The sequence below is a fragment of the Fukomys damarensis genome, unplaced genomic scaffold (genome assembly GCF_012274545.1).
Source record: "Fukomys damarensis isolate Sample0158 unplaced genomic scaffold, DMR_v1.0_HiC HiC_scaffold_19, whole genome shotgun sequence".
Classification (NCBI taxonomy): Eukaryota; Metazoa; Chordata; class Mammalia; order Rodentia; family Bathyergidae; genus Fukomys; species Fukomys damarensis.
Genome location: NW_022900931.1, coordinates 35220168 through 35237461, shown reverse-complemented (window position 1 = coordinate 35237461; position 17294 = coordinate 35220168). Strand labels below are relative to the sequence as shown.

General features: G+C 43.8%; 1 protein-coding gene across 17 annotated transcripts in view; it reads left to right on the top strand.

The window, feature by feature from the left end:
• The window catches only part of Crem (cAMP responsive element modulator), a 63502-nt gene that overhangs the window by 39047 nt on the left and 7161 nt on the right, over nucleotides 1-17294 (top strand). For 7 of the 17 annotated variants that reach the window (XM_033765656.1, XM_010614761.3, XM_033765657.1 and 4 more), the window contains 2 exons: nucleotides 4658-4846; nucleotides 15017-15052. In XM_033765656.1, the coding sequence (XP_033621547.1) occupies nucleotides 4658-4846; nucleotides 15017-15052 (225 nt within the window). Of the gene's footprint in view, nucleotides 1-583; nucleotides 698-4657; nucleotides 4847-10152; nucleotides 10431-10893; nucleotides 11299-15016; nucleotides 15053-17294 lie in introns of those variants that run through there. The other 10 variants (XM_033765659.1, XM_010614762.3, XM_033765658.1 and 7 more) reach the window with 8 other exon arrangements.

Here is a 17294-nt window from a genome sequence, read left to right as displayed (position 1 = left end):
AAAAAAAAAAAAAAAAAAAAAAATTGTAATCTTTCATATATGGGAAGATCTTATGTAATCATTCTTGTAAGGGGGCTTAGAATTTCCCTGTAGCGGTAATGGATTTGCAGTATTAAGCTACTGGACGAACTCTCCCTTGGTGGTTTTTGGGAGGCTTCTGTGATGCTGCCCATGAGAACTGGGGTGTAATTAATCCGCGGCCTCTGCAGGGTGCTGAACGGCTGGTCCAGCGTTGATGAGGGTGACCAGAACCCCACCGCCTGCAGAATTAGACTGATACTGTGCCCCGTCTCTGTGTCTGGCCCCTGGCACGTGGCAGGGTTCGGGGTGCAGACTGCATTGCTAGTTGGGGTGCCTGGTGTTTCGGGGAGCAGAACTCGGGAGGTGCGGGCAGCCTCGGCCTTGAGCGGCCTATCAGTTTCCCCGGAGGGGCTTCCCCGGGTTTGCCTGGGGCTGGGAGAGGTGGGAATTGCTGCAGAGCGCGCCCCTGGAGGAAGTCCTTGGCCTGTCCCAGCCCTGCCCGGCCCCTCCCGTAGGAGGAGGTGGACCCCATCGTCAGTCTGCCTGAGGTATTGGCTGAGAGTGTCAGAAGTGAACACGGGCCAAATGGACATTGCGGCTGCAGACGGCGAGGGGCAGGAGCCCTGCTTCTGTTTGCGAACTCCTGCGTCAGAGAGGCTGTGTCTCTGCCTCTCAGGTTGTAGTCTCTGAAGTGGGGACACTTTAATTTGCCACATTGGGGCTTAGTGCGGAGGCGGATGCAGGCAGCAGGGGGAGATGTGGGAGAGACGGACGGACGGACGGAAGTGTGGCCGCTGTCCGAGCCTCAGCATCCGTGTCCTTCTCCCGGCCCGCCCTGTGCCTCCGTCCCTGGTGCTCCTGGGGCAGGCTCTCCGCGCGCACTGCGGGGTGCATGGCAGGAGTGGGTGGGGTTCTGTGTGAGACTAGAGGACTGCACTTTGGGAGCTGAGGCGCTTACCTCATTGCTTCGTAAGACAGCACGGACTCTATCGGGTGTTTTGGCCTAGTCCTGTACCGTGTGGTCCTGCCCACTTTCCCCAGGACCTTTGTTTCCACAGACACAGGCTCATCAAGTCACTAAATTGCCCAGACTAGGCTTGAATTGAGGATATTTTTGACTCGACTTCCCGAGGGCTGGGATCGTAGGTCTGTGCCGCCGCCCCGGCCTGGCAGGGTGGTGGCTCTGTCAGTGTGGTCTGCAAGCAGAAGTGCCCCAAAACAATGCTGCCTTTATTACTGCACTTTTAGGACATTGGTGACTCTTGTTTATGGAGATAATTCTTGTGCTTGAGAAGTGAATACTAACATTTACCCTTTTTTAGAAGTCATTTATGTACGTTAATTAGAGAATAAATACATATACCTACTCAAGATCCATTTTCATTAATCTTACTAGGAAAAACAATACTATCAATAATGCTTTAATGTTATATGCAAATGTCTAGAAGTAGAAACAATTATTAGCATCCTTTGGTTTTCATTTTTTATCATTGGTACCGGGGCTTCGAACTCAGGACCTTAAACTTTCAAGGCAGGCGGCCACACCACTGAGCCAAATCCCTGGCCCTCCTTTGGTTTTTACAAGAGAGAGCGTAACTAGAGTCTTTGATATTTTCCTATGTATGTTTTTAAGACCTATTAAAGATTTTTTAAGATTTAATCTTTTTCCAATATTTTTCCATGGGTGAGTTCCCTTGCTAACTGCTTTTGTGCCTTTCCTCAAGTGTTATTATTTTATTATTTTAATTTGGCTTAACGAATTCTCTGGCTTTAAAAACAAAAAGAGCTAACTGGTCGGCATTGTGCTTGTTACAGGAAAGGTGAGCGAGTCAACTCAGAAGCCACCACTATGGAAAGACAAATGGGAACTTTAAGGATGGTTTAAAGAATTCAGAATTCTTAGGCGCCATTCTTGCTTTAAGATTGATTTGAAACTAAATATGACTATATCTGGATGTGTACAAAGAGGTTTAATTAGCTAAAATGAATTTATTAGAAATATATTTAACAAATTGGTAAATTGTGCTTTTCCGTCTAGACAGACTCTTTCTCAATTTCCAGTATTCAGCCAGTAGATGCTGAGTGGCCTACCTAATTCTGGTGGAAACTTAGTGGAAAACAAAAATGCTTATGTCGGCTGTTCTCAGAGCAGCTGGGACGGAGGGGCTTAATCCCTACCCGCCACTTACCGTCAGCTGACACCACAGTGGCAGGCTCGGCTCGGCGAATACTGGAAACGGATACAGAATTCACTTGATTATATAATCTAGCTGTTCAGTTTTAATTTAAATTATTTCCTGAAACTTATTTTATGGGCAGGTGTGGTGGTGCACACCTGTAATCCCAGCACTCAGGAGTCTGAGGCAGGAGGCTCACTGTGAGTTTGAGGCCAGCCTGGGTTACACAGTGAGACCCTGTCTCAAAAAATTAAAAATCAGGTCAGGGAGTTAGCTCAGTGCTTCTGCTGCCTACCTTGCAAGCACAAGGGCCCAAGTTTGATCCCAGTACCAAAACAAAAACCCAAAAAACAAAACAAAACATACTTTTACTTGAATCACAATCAATATTCATAGACCAGTGTGGACTTGTAATTGTTATTTAAAAAAAAAAAATATATATATAGTAATAAGTTGAACCTTTAGGCTTTTGTCCCATGTGTCACTCCAGGAAAGCATTAATAAGGCCTAAATTGCCTGGTGCAGTGGCTCATGCTTGTAATCCCAGCACTTAGGAGGCTGAGGCAGGAGGATCACCAGAAGTTCAAGGTCAGCCTGGGCTATGTAGTGAGACCTTGTCTCAAAAAAAACAAAAATGAGGGCTGGGGATTTAGCTCAGTGGTTCTGCCACCTGCCTTGCAAGTGCAAGGACCTGAGTTCGATCCCCAGTACCAAAAAAACCAAAAATAAATTAAATAAAGCCAAAGTCTTCAGAGTAAAATGAGTGGTAAATATAAAGATATTTTATTTTAATTGGTCTCTAATGATCTTCATATGGACCATTTTACTTAAAAATGGTCAGCCAAGTATAATATATGTGATTTGTTTTGAAACACTCTACCCACTCCCCAAAGACATGGAGAGGTGAGCTGGCACTGGAAATGGATGAAAACAAATTCTCTACTCATTAAAAGCATGTTAAAAGATGTTAACCCTCCTGGGTATGGTGGCACACATCTGTAATTCCAGCACCCAGAAGGCTGAGGCAGGAGGATCCCCATGAGGTCAAGGCCAGCCTGAACTACATAGCGAGACACGGTCTCAAAATTTTTAAAATTAATTATTAATTAAATGTTCACCTTAAAAAATTAAAAATCTTAACCCTTATTTCTGTGTTAGGCATTAAAACCTTACATGAAAAACTGAAAATCTGTTACTTTTACTCTTTTCACAGTTCTGATCAGTTCGTGCTATCAGGTTGTCTCCTGGGTGGCCTTTTGCTTCGATATCATTAAAATCATTTGGAAGTGACTTGGGCATGATTCAGAGTATATTTTAATCCCCATTGTAATATTGCATTTATACCGATTTATAGTCATTATTCCTCTTTTTTTTTGGTACCAGGGATCAAATTCAGGACCTTGCACTTACCAGGCAGGCGGTGGAACCACTGAGATACATCCAAGGGCCTGTGTTGTTATTCCTAGGATGTGTTTTAAAAATCTTCGTTGTGAAGTCTAGTTAGCTAGTTTATATTTGATTTTAAAAAGATAACTAAAATGTGCTGTTGTAACCTTTGTGTTAAAGTATACAGACCCTTTGGATGTTTTAAACAGTAGTTGTCTACTAGTGAAATTTTAAGACAGAAAACTTTGATCATTCTTTTGAAAGTTTAAGTTAATATGTTAACTGTAAACATGATAGCTGATCTCAGTGTTTCTGCTTTCTATTTGCTGCCACCCCATAGTTGAGCACAAATTCTATCAAAAGGTTCTTTCCAACTTACCATTTTGTATTTTAGGGTTATCTTGACACAGAGCAAGATTACGGTTTTGTAAGCGAGCTTTAAAACCAAAATATACAACATACTGTTTATTATATGTTGAAAGCCACTTTCTTTAGATGCAAAGTTGGAAAACTAGTTGACCCAGTGAAGGCACAAACTCGAAATTTTGCTAACTACTTCTTACGAATGTAGTTTATAACCAAAAACATCTAGGAGATGGAGAAAGCCAAGAATCCAGACTCTACCTGCTTCTATTCTTGATTGAGTTGGGTGGGTGCCAGGGAAGAGGGAAATGCTGTGGATTGCAGGAATTCTGAGCGTGACATATACTCGAGTGTTTGTACACTTTTTTTTTTTTTTTTTTTTTTGAGACAGGTTCTCACTGTGTAGTTGAGTCTGACGTGGAACTCACTATGTAGCCCAGGCTGGTCTCGAACTCACAGCAATCCTCCTGCCTCAGCCTCCTGAGTGCTGAGATTACAGGCGTGCTCCACCACACCCAGCTTTTATAAGCTTTTTAAAGGTCTCCTCCCACGAAGAAGTCGAAGTTCCTTATCAGTTTAGCATTTACAAATGTGAGAAACTTGAGACGTAGAAGCTGTGGTAGCACGTAGCCTGCCGTATATTCTCCCACTATGGGTGACGAAAAAACACAACCAGAAACTGCCTCACGTTGTTTTCTTTTTCTGTTAAGTTGCTATAGCCCAAGGTGGAGCAATCCAGATTTCCAACGCGGGATCCGACGGTGTCCAGGGGCTGCAGGCGCTGACCATGACGAACTCCGGAGCCCCTGCTTCCAGTGCCACCGTGGTGCAGTACACAGCGCAGGCCGCCGATGGCTCACCGCAGTTCTTCGTCCCGGGCAGCCAGGTGGTGGTTCCAGGTATATTTCCTTGTCTGATGCATTTACAGAACCCATAGGTGACTGCATTGCGCCCTTTTGTGGTGATTTCGTAGTTTTATAGAGTATACAGAAGGTAGCTTTTGCAGGAGGATGTTTGAGAAAGCTTGCAGAAAAGATATTTTAATTGTTGAACAAATTAAGTAGATTGTATGATGTTAGCTTGTTAGTTTCCTGGCTGTAACAAGAGGTTCGCTCAGAGTAGCCTGATACAGAAAGGAAGGTAGAAAATTAATGAATTTTTAAATGAAGCAGACAGCCTTCCTCTGGGGGTCGTTCGTGTTGTACCTAATACTTTCCATTACCTGTTCTCTGGGGATTTGAGTGTGCAGCCCACGAAGCCTGGCACGTTCCCTAGCTGTTACATTCACCGCTCAACTCCGGATGACTTACTTGGAAACGAACACCGGGCTGGGGATTGAACTCAGTGGCACAGTGCCTGCCTGGCAAGCGCAAGGTCCTGAGTTTGATCCCTGGTACAAAACAAAACAAAACAACAACAACAACACTGGGTTTTGTGATGTTGTTTTTTTTTTCCTGGACCGGTTCTGAGGAACCCATTCTAGCTCTTATGAAAGCTGACAGTAGTGAAATTAAGCGACTGTAATGTAATCTAAGCTTTTGAGGTTACCTAAGATTTCATTTAAATTTGAGTTATGTATCATTTTAATTCTGCCCAGTTGTGCTTACACCAACTATAACACAACTTTCAAAAATCACTTATTCCTGATCTTCTAGGTCCATTTGCTTTAGCATTCATAACAGTTATTTTAAAGAAAATAATGTAAATTCTTATAGTTTGAAAATATTGCAAATATGGAAGAAAGAGTGTAATTGATAAAGCCCTTGGTGATTAATAAGCTTTACTCTTCTGTATTTCGGGAGTTTATATGGACTGTAATAAAAGAATATGAAGAAATAAAGTGGTGCTATTTATGGAGTAAAATAATTCATACTGTACACCTAGTACTTTAATGTGAATGACAGCCGTCTATTACATTTTCCTCAGAGTCGTGAGCCCTATATGTCGTAAGTGAATAATCTTGAGGGATAGTCACAAATTTGATACTTTAGCAAATAGCATTTTTATAAATGTTTTGTTTTATATAATATTCATGTAAATTCTGTACTTTGAACTCATTTTCTCCCATAAGTCATAAAGTTTTTTAAAAATATTGCCTTCTCTGAACTTTATAGTTTTACATTCTTAATCCATCTAGAATCTATTTCTTGTAGTATCAGTTGGGAATCCTTTTTTTTTTTTGGTACTGGGGATTGAACTCAGGTCCTTGCACTTGCAAGGCAGGCCACCAAACTGCTGAGCTAAATCGCCGGCCCGGGAATCCAGTTTAAATTTTTTCTTTATATATGGAGCCCCTACCACTGGTTTTTCCTTTCTTAATTAATTTATGAAAAAAACTTAATTATATATTAGGTTCTCATAAGTTCTTAGATCTGTCTCGGAACTCTCTTCTCTGGGGTGTTTGTTTCTGGTGGTACTGGGGATGGGTGGATTCACCTAGCTCCTTACACAAGCAAGCACTCTACCACTGGGCATGATCCCCAACCCTTTTACAATTTCATTTTGAGACAGGGCCTCCCTAAGGTGCCCAGTCTGATCTGCAATCTTCCTGCCTCAGCCTCCCGAGTAGCTAGGATTGCAGGTGTATGTCTCTGACACTCCTGGTTTCCCAATCTTCTTTTTCTGTGCACCAGTATCATCCTGACTCACAGAACAAGTTCATCTCTTTGTCTTTTTTTCGAAATGCTGATCTAGCTATTTGTGAGCCATTCATGTGAGTTTAGAGTAAGTTTGAATTTTAAGTAATCACAATGATAAAATTAAAGCCAACATGAGATTGTATTTAATGTATAGATTTTAGAAAGAGCTGAATCCTTTATAATGTTACGACGAGCACTCAGAGTTAAAGCCCAGGTGTCTCATTTATTCAGATCTCATTTCCCTTGGACAGCTCATAATGTTTCTCCATAGAGGTCTTCCCCCATTTGTTCCTAAATGCTTTCTGGTATTTGTTGCTATTAATGCACCACACCTTATTTTTCTATGACATTACTGGTGCAGAGAAATAGTAACTTTTATCTGTTAACTTTGCTAAAATGTAATTACTTTTAATAACATGCTATTCTTACGTGAATTGATTTGTGATACAATGTGAGTGTTTATACCATATAAATGTTTTGTTTCTTTCCTTCTGATCTTTATTATTCTTGTTTTTCTTCTCCTTTTCTCCGTTTTCCTCCCTTGCTCCTTTTCCTCCCTTCTTTCTGGCCTGTTCTATTTCTCTCCCTCTCCCTCCCTTCCTCTTTCTTGCTCTCTCTCTCTCTGGTTAGGAGCTTCAGTTCGGTGTCACTGGAGGCCAGGCCAGTGGGCTCCTTATCTTTCTGACCTCAGACACAATATTCCCGTCCTAGCCTGTGGCTGCAGTGAAAGATCACCCACTTCCGTTCTGCAGTCCGGGTCCTCATCTTCATCCATCCGCCTGCCTTGCAGCCTGGGCTTCCTCGGTGTCGTCCTCACTGCTTTCTGCTCCCTTTCCTCCTGTCTCCCCCTGTCCCCTAGACTCAGGCCCGCCCTCCTGTGGCTCGGGGAACGTGGCTGTGCCCTCATCCCGCTGGCCACCAGGTGTCCCCCACACATCTTGGACTTCTCTTCCCAGCCCGAGTCTGCCTGGCTGTCAGTTTGGTGGCTGTGCCGCGTGCCTGCTGTCGTCTGAGCTGGACACCTGGGCGGCCCCTCTCTGTCCAGCCAGGTCGGAGCTCTCCCACCCCCCCATTCCACTTCCGGCTCCCTAACCCCGCTTCTGGTGGTTGAACCACTTCCTTCTGGTCCTGACAGGGCCCGAAGTCTGCGCTGTGTTCTGGGAATTGTTCTGAAACCCAGCGGGCCCCTTCCTCTGTCCCTCGCAGTGTCCGGGGGCTGCTGAGGCTCCGGCCATCCCAGCGCTGCTCCTCCCACATTACCCCGGTGCGGTTCTGGTTCCCAGTGGGGTTCCGAAGTCTACCCCTTATAGAGCCGGCTTTGGACTGGTGGTTTCCACGGCCCACACTGGTTTGTGGGACACGCAAGGGGCCACCTGGTCCAGACCCCATCCGCTCTCTGGGAGCAGGGAGAGAGCCTCTGGGGCCGGCTCCCAAGGAGGCTAAGCCCGTTCGTGGGGGCCTGGCCCCTCCTAAGCAGCCCCTGCACTGCTGCTCAAAGTCCAGGTCCTCCCTGTGGCCCGTCACGGTGGATCCTGGCTTCGCCCTCCTCTGCCTTGCAGCCCTGTCTTCCAGGCCTCCCACCCCAGCCTTCAGACCCCCATCCTGATGGTGCGCCTGGTTCACGTCTCAGGTTGACTTCTCCCAGGAAGGGTTCCCGGCTCGGGCCACCCTGGGGGCAGCACAGTGCTGGGCCTCTGTCCTGCCTGGACTCGGTCCTCAGAAACTAGCAGGGTCCCTGGCGTGAGAGAAACAGCCGGTAACACGCACTGAATGAAAATGAATGCACGCCTCTGTGAAAGTGTGGTTACGGGTTTCATATGTTAGCTAAGTTGAATTAGTCCGGGGAGTATATTAAAACTTTATTAGTTGCAATAAACAACTAAATAACCAACTCCCTTCTTTTTTTATTTTCTTTTTATTGAGTTTATTGTTACAATCTAGGTATACAGTACAGTTACATTCATTACTGGGGTCTTGCACCTTTACATGACAGGTCTTGGTTCTCATCCGACTCCCTTCTTATTTTTTTCCCCAGGACTGGGAATTCCTCTCCCTTTTTAAGACTAATACTGAATTTTATTTATTAAGCACCTATAAGCCAATTTTTTTTTTCTGTACCAAGACTCGAACTCAGGACCTTGAGCTTCTTGGGCAGGCATGGTGCCACTGAGCTACATCCCAGCCCTAGCCACTTTAAAGGAACATTAATATAAAGACAAAATGAAGCTTTCTGAAATTTGAAATAAAATGTACTAATATGTCTTGGTCCCAAAGCCTTAGGCATAGCTGACATAGAAAAGAGCTACTTGAAGGGCTGGGGATTTAGTTCAGTGGTTCCAACACCTGCCTTCCAAAAAGGTATAGGACCCAAGTTTGATCCCCGATACCAAAAAGAGCTGCTTGATTGAAGTTGATGCTTAGGTTAAACCCCAGGCTTTTTTTGGAGGGGTTGAGACAGGGTCTCACTATGTAGTTCAGGCTGGCCTTGAACTCACTATCTAGCTCAAACTTGCATGATTCTCCTGCCTCAGCCTCCCGATTGTTGGGCTTACAGGCATGCTCCACCAGGCCCGGCAACTCCAGACTTCCTTGCTCTGGGTATCTTCTGTGGAAACCACAGGCCGTTTACAGGAGCACTGGATACTCCCTGCATGTCACCCCTTGAGTGCCTTTACTTTAGGATGCATAGGGAAACAGCAGAAACACAGGGCCTGCCTTTCAGGCTGCATCCCAACTGCAGGAGGGAGCAGGCTTTGCACCCGTAGAGAGTGGCAGAGCTCTGAGGCCAGCACTACTGTTGTGATGCATACTTTTCTCCAGGCTATGTATGGTCTGTTACATGGTTGGACATTGGCCAACTTTGTCCCTAACCTTTCTACTGTTAAATTTCCAATAATGATCCATGAAGTTATCGAAATGAAACTTGACATTTAAACATTTTTATAAATAATACTTGTAATTTATTTGAATGTTTAAAATCATAAAACTTTTCAAGGGACCCTAGTGAGTAAAATAATGTGTTAGAATGAATCATAATTTCTATTTCTGTGGGCCATCTGAGGTCACATATCAGCAAGTTCACAGTTTGATAGTTATGAGAGAATGCCATGTGATTCTTGCTGTAACGGCACAGTGCTTTAAAATTGTTAGTATCCGCTCCCTTCCAGGGAAGAGCAAGTTCTCTGCCACTCTCGGAACAGCTGCATTTCACGGTGTTGCAGCAGAGGCTGGGCAAGCGAAGACACAGGTGGCCAAAGATGTCTGGGCATTCCTCCCTCGGCACACGTGGACGGCCTGGGAAACCCCGCATTTCGGTGCTCCTTATCAGCGTTTTTTTTTTAAATCCTCCAAGTTTAGCTCTGTTTTTTTTTTCCTCTCCTTTGCGATGTGAGAAATCTAGGATTTGTCCCCCCATGTTTACCGAGAGACCCTGGACGCAACAATGATAAAGAAGTGGCTTCAAAAGATGCAACTATGTAGCTTTTAATGGAGACTTTTTTTTTTTTTTTTTTTTTTTTATTTTTTTTTTTTTTTTTTTTTTTTTTTTTTTGCCCAGAGCCGAATTCAGCAGGTTTCCATGTAAAAAGGAAAGGCAGGAGCCCTGACATGGTTTATGACAGGAAGGCTTTTACAGAGCTCTTGGTTTCAGAGAACTCCGCGGCGGCGGCGGCGGCGGCGAGGCGGTGTGGGGCAGGGACAGGCCGGTGACGTCACGGTGACGTCAGCGCCCCCACTTACCTCGCACATGCCGCAAGTGGGGAACACTTTATGTTGAGCACTGACGGGGCAACAAGCGCAGCCTGTATGCAGAAGCCCATCATGGCTGTAACTGGAGAGGAAACAGGTAAGGGTGGCGAGAGGGGGCTTCGATTCACGTTGAGGATCCTCCTGAAGTTTGTAAAGTACAGCGGAACGTCTGCGCGCTCCACACAAGGTTATTTCCTAGCCACTTGGAAGCAAGAAGTTTCTTTTAATGGTATCTGTACGTTCCGCTCACTTTGTGACAGCATCTGAGTGTAACTGCTTCTTTGTTTAGTACCCTGCCCCTTGCACGCTAAGGCATCGCTCCTGCCCCGCTTCCTCACTCCCTCCCTCGCCTAAAGTACAGCGGAACGTCTGCGCGCTCCACACAAGGTTATTTCCTAGCCACTTGGAAGCAAGAAGTTTCTTTTAATGGTATCTGTACGTTCCGCTCACTTTGTGACAGCATCTGAGTGTAACTGCTTCTTTGTTTAGTACCCTGCCCCTTGCACGCTAAGGCATCGCTCCTGCCCCGCTTCCTCACTCCCTCCCTCGCCCCCATTCAGTGGAACTAAGTGCGTGTATTGCTCATGCTGTCAAACGTTGAGCTTCTGATCTCAGTGCCGGTGGAAGGCAGCGTCGGGGAGACCGCAGCCCGAGCCTGGTTCCCGCAGGCCCTCTCCTCCCGCATTTAAAGTGGTCTGTTCCTCGGCTAATTGAGTTCAAAGGGCTGACGTCACCACACTTCCTGGAATCGTGTTTCAGCAGGGAAGTGGAAAAGTTAAACTCCACGCGAGCTGCACATTGACGTCAGCTCCGAGTGGATGCGATTTAGTCAGTTCCTTTCTGCTTTGTCAAGCGCTACCGCGGGCACAGCTGTTAACCAGCCCCCCACAGCCCCGTCTCCGAGCTCGCCGCGGGGCTGAGTAGCTTTTCTGGTCAGCCGGCCTCACTCCAGCGCTTCCCGGGAGGTAAGTAAGTTCGCGCTGGAAGAGGGTGAACACTAGGACCCCGGGAATGCTGGTGTGAGCCGCACTGGTGTCTGCGGGCACCGCGGTCGGATCGCGGCCCCAGGCTGCGGCCTGCGCCTGGGGGGCCGGGGAACTAGTCTGGGCTACCGATTGGCCGCAGCTGCGACCTTAGGACCCCGGGGACCAGCACGCCCTCTACCGCCCAGTCGGGGAAGTGTGGGTCTCTCTAGCGTTGCCCCAGCTTCCGGAACTTACGCAAACTTGTAAGGAACAGTTCTTTATGTGGGTTGCTTTTCTTAGTTACAGAGAAGTGATTTTGTAAGACTTGGTTACTTGTGACCCTTGAGTGGTTGTAACATTGTTTTTCCAGTGGTTTTATTTGTAACCCAGTTCAGAGTTTGCGGTGAGTCAAGAATGAATGGCTCACTTTGGCTGTGTAGTTAGTGGCGTGGGCCCTCTTACTGCCTGGAATATTCCACCGTCTTGAGCAAGCACAACTACATTGTTTTTAACTTTGTCTTAGGAGTTTTTTTTTTTTTCCAAAGAAGTTTCTGTGAAGTTATAGAAGTGCTGTAGACTGTCATTTCTCTCAAAAGACACAATTTGTATAAGATTCAGACGAATTTAAAACAATTTCAAATATTGTATGCCATATGAGTGCGAATCAAAAGGCATTTCTATGGTACATTTATTTTTGTAATTTGTTTATATTTTTCTTTCAACTAACTGTAATACCTCTTCATCATTTGACTTGTCAAAGCATAAGTCAGTAATACAATAAGAGTGTATTTAAAAGTGAATGTTTAAGATAAATATTTACATTAAACTTTTAACTGTTGCTTGCTGTAAATTAAAGGAATTTTTATATATTTATGTTGATGGAATGAGCATATCATCCTTGAAGAATTTTTTTCACAGTGTTATCAGTAATACTTACAATTATATGATTTCCTTTTCTAATTTAAAATGTCCAGATCCTAACTGTACTGTATCCCTAAAATGTACCAATAAACTCAATAAAATTAAAAAAACACACACACACATAACAATACCAAGATGTGCAAAAAAAAAAAATGTCCAGATCCTTAAAACTTAAAAATATCAAACAATACAGAATTTTTTTTCCCCCACAAGACCTGATTATGCTTTGGGAATTGTTTTTCAAAATCTGGTTGGTTTCTACAGAATCAGTGCTATTTTATTCAGAATCTGAATAGCTGTTTTAAAAAATGAAATACATTTCTTTCTTTTTTCCCCCCTGAGGACAGGGTCTTGCTAAGTAGTTCAGGCTGGCTTTGAACTCACTATGTAGACCTGTCTGCCCTTGAACCCGCAGAAATCCTCCTGCCTCAGCCTCCCAAATTCTGGGATTACAGGTGTGCACCATCATACCAGGCTTCATGTCTTTTTCAAGAGCCAAAAAAGATTTAAGGAATTTTTCCAAAGTCTAGCCGAGCAGCTTTCAGACGCAGGCCTTTGGATTTTCAGTCCTGGGCTGAGTGGGCTGGTAAACCAAGGGGTTTGGTCTAGATTGTGACTTGGCAAAGTGGCCACAACTAGCATTTTATATCACGACTCAGTGGGCCCCCGTGTCTCTCTCTCTCTCTCTCTCTCTCTCTCTCTCTCTGTGTATGTGTGTTATAAAACAAGTTTCAAATACAAGTTTTTTTTCTTTTTAAAATGCTGTTCTTGAGCCATGAAATTGATTTTATGACCCATTACTGGTCCACAGCTTGGAGTTGGGAAACCCTGAATGTAAGTGAAATCCAGTGTCTACCATGACTGAGAAGATTTTAGCAATACTTACTTTACCATGAAAAGATTTTAGCAGTACTTACTCATAAAATCCTAGAATCAATTAAAAAATGAATATCTGTAGTATCTTTATTGGGTATCATTCACGTTTTAGAGTTGCTTTATTTCTGAGTTATGTTAGGAATGAAACTTCCTATCTTTTAAATTCTGAGTCAGTAAGTTGTATTTCAGCTGGGTTTTTGAAATGTTAAAAAGTGTTCCCAGTATTCAAATTTGGAAAATAGCATCTCAATTTTTAATGCATGAAAACAAGGGGATATATGTTACTTTGTGAAAAGAGGCTCTTGGCAGTGATTTTTGTTGGACATTTTGATATAAAAGAATGGCTTTGATCAGGTTGTAATAACTTCTTGAATTTGGTAGCAGAGCAAGTTATAATCATATTGGAAATGAAAATAATAAGTCTCTTAGCTACCTTAAGTTTCAATGAAACTGCAAAGCTCCGTGGGAATGAAATTAACAAAGGCTGTTATGCTGTTTTCCTAGTATTTTAAAAGAATTGTACATGTAATTTGACATTTCTTTTACATCACCTTGTTTGATTTTCCTGCATGAATATATGGCCTGATAATATAATTATGGTCCTCTGCATTTATATAAATATTTGAAAAATCACTTAGTGTTGCAAATAAAAATCGAAGGAAGGGCTTTCAAAGCAACTGTCAGATTCTGAGTGACACACGGGAAGCAGGAAATGCCAGTGAAGGGGTCAGGGTGGGCCTCCCTGAGGGCTGAGCCAGAGGCATCTTACCCACACACGACACATGGCAGGCACCGTTCTGCTCTCTGTGTGTGACCCGGTGCGGACCAAGAGGTAAAGACTTCCAGACTGACAGGGGCAGTGGTGAACCTGTCTGAGTCTTTACACACCGCTGGTTCTGTTCCTGCCCTGCTACTTCGCTGTCAAAATTCACCTGACACTGGTAAACAAATGCTAGTGCAACGTGAGTGACAATAGCAAGCCGTACACTGCCTATACGTACATAAGAGGAAATTAGCGTCATCTTAAATGGCCTACCAAGGGTAAACGTAACTGAGCTTGATTGTGGGAATCATTTCTCTCTCGCAGCATCACCTTATACTTCCTGAATACATGCAGTTCTTATTGTCAACTACATCTAGATAAAGCTGAAAAGTATGTCATGACTGTTCCATGTGGTCCATGCATTAAAGGAATGATAACAAATTTGAAATGTTCAGTGCTTAAACAGTCATTTTATGCAGGACTGAATCTTCCCGGAGAATATGGAGCGGTGGAACCCCAGGCGGGGAGGCTGGACTGGGGGATAGGAGTGTGCTGGGGGGGCAGGTGTGCGGCACATCTTCATTAATGCCCGGGACTGCAGGTGCCTCAGTAAATGGATAACCAAAATCATCATCATTTGGGGTGTTGACAAATCCTTTTGCTTTGAAATCTGTTAAGACTGGTGTTTGTCTGGGCTCCTTACCTGTGTCTTTGTTCCCTACTTTGATTTGTGGAGTTTTTCCTTAACGTTCTGACAAGAATGCAACATTTGTTCATTTGTGATTCCCCTCTGTTTTAAGTGATGATATATACTGAAAAGTATATTTTATGCTTTAATAATTTACCCTCTAAAGAGATATAAAAATAGAGATTTTAAAAGGTTTTTAGACATATTCTTACCCAAAATAAAGCATAAGAACCATATATTTCGATTCCTCAGGTTTAGTGGAAGGGAAACTCCAGGGGAATTTTTATTTATAGATGTTATAAATCATGTAACTAATATATGCATAATTTGGAAATAGTCTTTCAGAACATAAGGAGGGTATGTAACATGTGGTGGATACCTGCCGTGGGCCGACACTGTGCTAACACTCTGACGTGTATCGTAGGGCTTGTTGTGAGTATTAAATGAGATAATGTATCCCCATTTTACAGATGAGGAAACTGAACTTGCCCCAAGTCACATGGCTGGTAAGTGGCGGAGCTGGACTAGTACCCAGACCCCTAACCCTGCTTTTTCTGCTGTGCAGTACCATGTGTAAAGCTTGCTGAGACAGGTATGAAGTCGGTGACCAAACTTAGTTCCAGTTCTCTTGCTCATGAAATATTTGTGTCCACCACCTCAATTTTCTTTCTTTCTGCCTTTCTTTTCTTTTCTTTTCTTTTCTTTTCTGGTGTCAGGAGTTTGATGATTAGAAGTACATTATGAGTAAAACACTGAGCTTCCAAAATGTCCTGCTAGATGGATATAAAGCATATCTAAGGGAAGATGTAGGGAGCAGTGCCTTTAATAAAGCTTGAACAGCGAGTGTCCTGCAGTGCTTCCCAGTGCTAAAGATTGCCCATCAGTGTGCCAGAGTGACTGCTTATTTCACACACTGCACATGGAGGTTCCCAGTGTACTCGGCAGTGCGCTCGCGTGTGCGCGCACACACACACACACACACTCTCACACACACTCTCACACACACACACACGTACGAGCGCCAAGCACCATGAAAAGGTACTGTCCCTCCTTGTCTCAAAACTTGGCTTAGTGTCTAAATGTATTTTTCTCATTATCTATCTCCAGTCATAACATTTAAGCCCCCACTGATGACCCACATATTTTCACAAAATAAAATTGAAATTCTAGGTTAAGAAACAATTTGGATTCTTCTGGAAGTTAGGACAGGAATTGGCCTCTAAAGAAATAAAAATATGTCACCAGAGATTGTAGGATGGTTCTCTAAAACTGTGATCTTGGTATCTAGTCCACTTTAAATTACTACTGGATTCATCATTCTAGTATTAGAAACTGATGCTTATTGGAATAAATACTTCTTTATAACTTGTTTCAAAAATAAAACATTTGACATTTAGATTTCTTCAAATCAAGAGATTCTCTTTGCCTACATCTTTCCAGTATACTTTACTAATAAGATTATATTTCAAAACATGGAATGAATCCATTGGCCTTTAGAAGTGTGCTGTCAGCCAGGTGTGGTGGCAATGCCTGCAATTCCAGCACTCTGGGAGGCTGAGGCAGGAGGATCACAAGATGGGAGTCCCATCTGGGCAACTTAGTGAGACCCTGTCTCAAAAGAAAAAAAATGAAAAGGACTGGGAATGAAGCTTAGTGCAAAGACCCTGGGTTCAATCCTCAGCATCCTCAGAAGAAAGTGTACCATCTCCTAGATTCTTGGGGCTATTACAGAAATGTATTCCAATTCCTACTAATTTACACTAATTCGTATTTCTGGCTTGAACTAATAAGCTATAACTTTTGATTTGTGTTAAAGGAGATAAAAATGAATATAGGCTCTCTGAGACATTTTATAATAACACCTGGTTTGTCTAACATCCCAGAACTAATATATCAGCTATATTGTCTCCTTCCAAATTATTATAAAATGATGTTTTTTCTGAGTCATTGCTCAAAATGTTTTATGAATGCTTCATTTGGAATTGCCACTGCCCTTCATGCTGCCAAGTTTGTCTGGTCTTCAAGGGTGACAGTGGCTTTTGGAAACAGGCAAAGTTATTTGGAGCATTTCTGGTCTCCGTTTTCCTCTGAAAAGGACCCCGGAGTCACCTCGTCCTCACTGAATACTCTTCAAGTAGCTCTGGTACACCGTGCTTCCTGCTTTCGTGTCCCGTGGCAGCAAACACCTGTGTCTCCAAAACGAAGTGAGGGAGCCCTCTGTGCCAGGCTGTCTGGGGCCCTTTTCTGTGAGCAGTGTTCAGGACGATCCCCTGGGAGCAGGCTGCGTCCGGGCTGCCTGCCAGGGTCACACGGTGCCGTGTAATCTTCTCATTCGTCACTCGCCATTGTTCCGAGTTTAGAGAATCTGTGCAGCCTCCAACTGTGCCATTGTTTCAGTCTTTATTACACCGTGACCTTCTTCCTTGGAGGTGGTACACAGTAAAACGGGGGCGCTGAGCTCTTCTATCTTCCGTTCCATCTCCTCTGACAGGGTAGCGAGACATTTAAAAAGCTTTAGTCTATAACCGGTTTCCTTCACTACCCCAGAGCTATAAAGTTTTCCTAAATGTACAGGGAGACATGTGTATACAGTGTTTTGAATAGTCACAAAAACAAATTTTGGCCTGGCCCGGTAGGACACGCCTGTGATCCCAACACTCTGGGAGGCTGAGGCAGGAGGATTATGAGTTCAAGGCCAGCCTTGAACTGGCTTTCTCAAAAAAAAAAAAAAAAAAAAAAAAAAAAAAA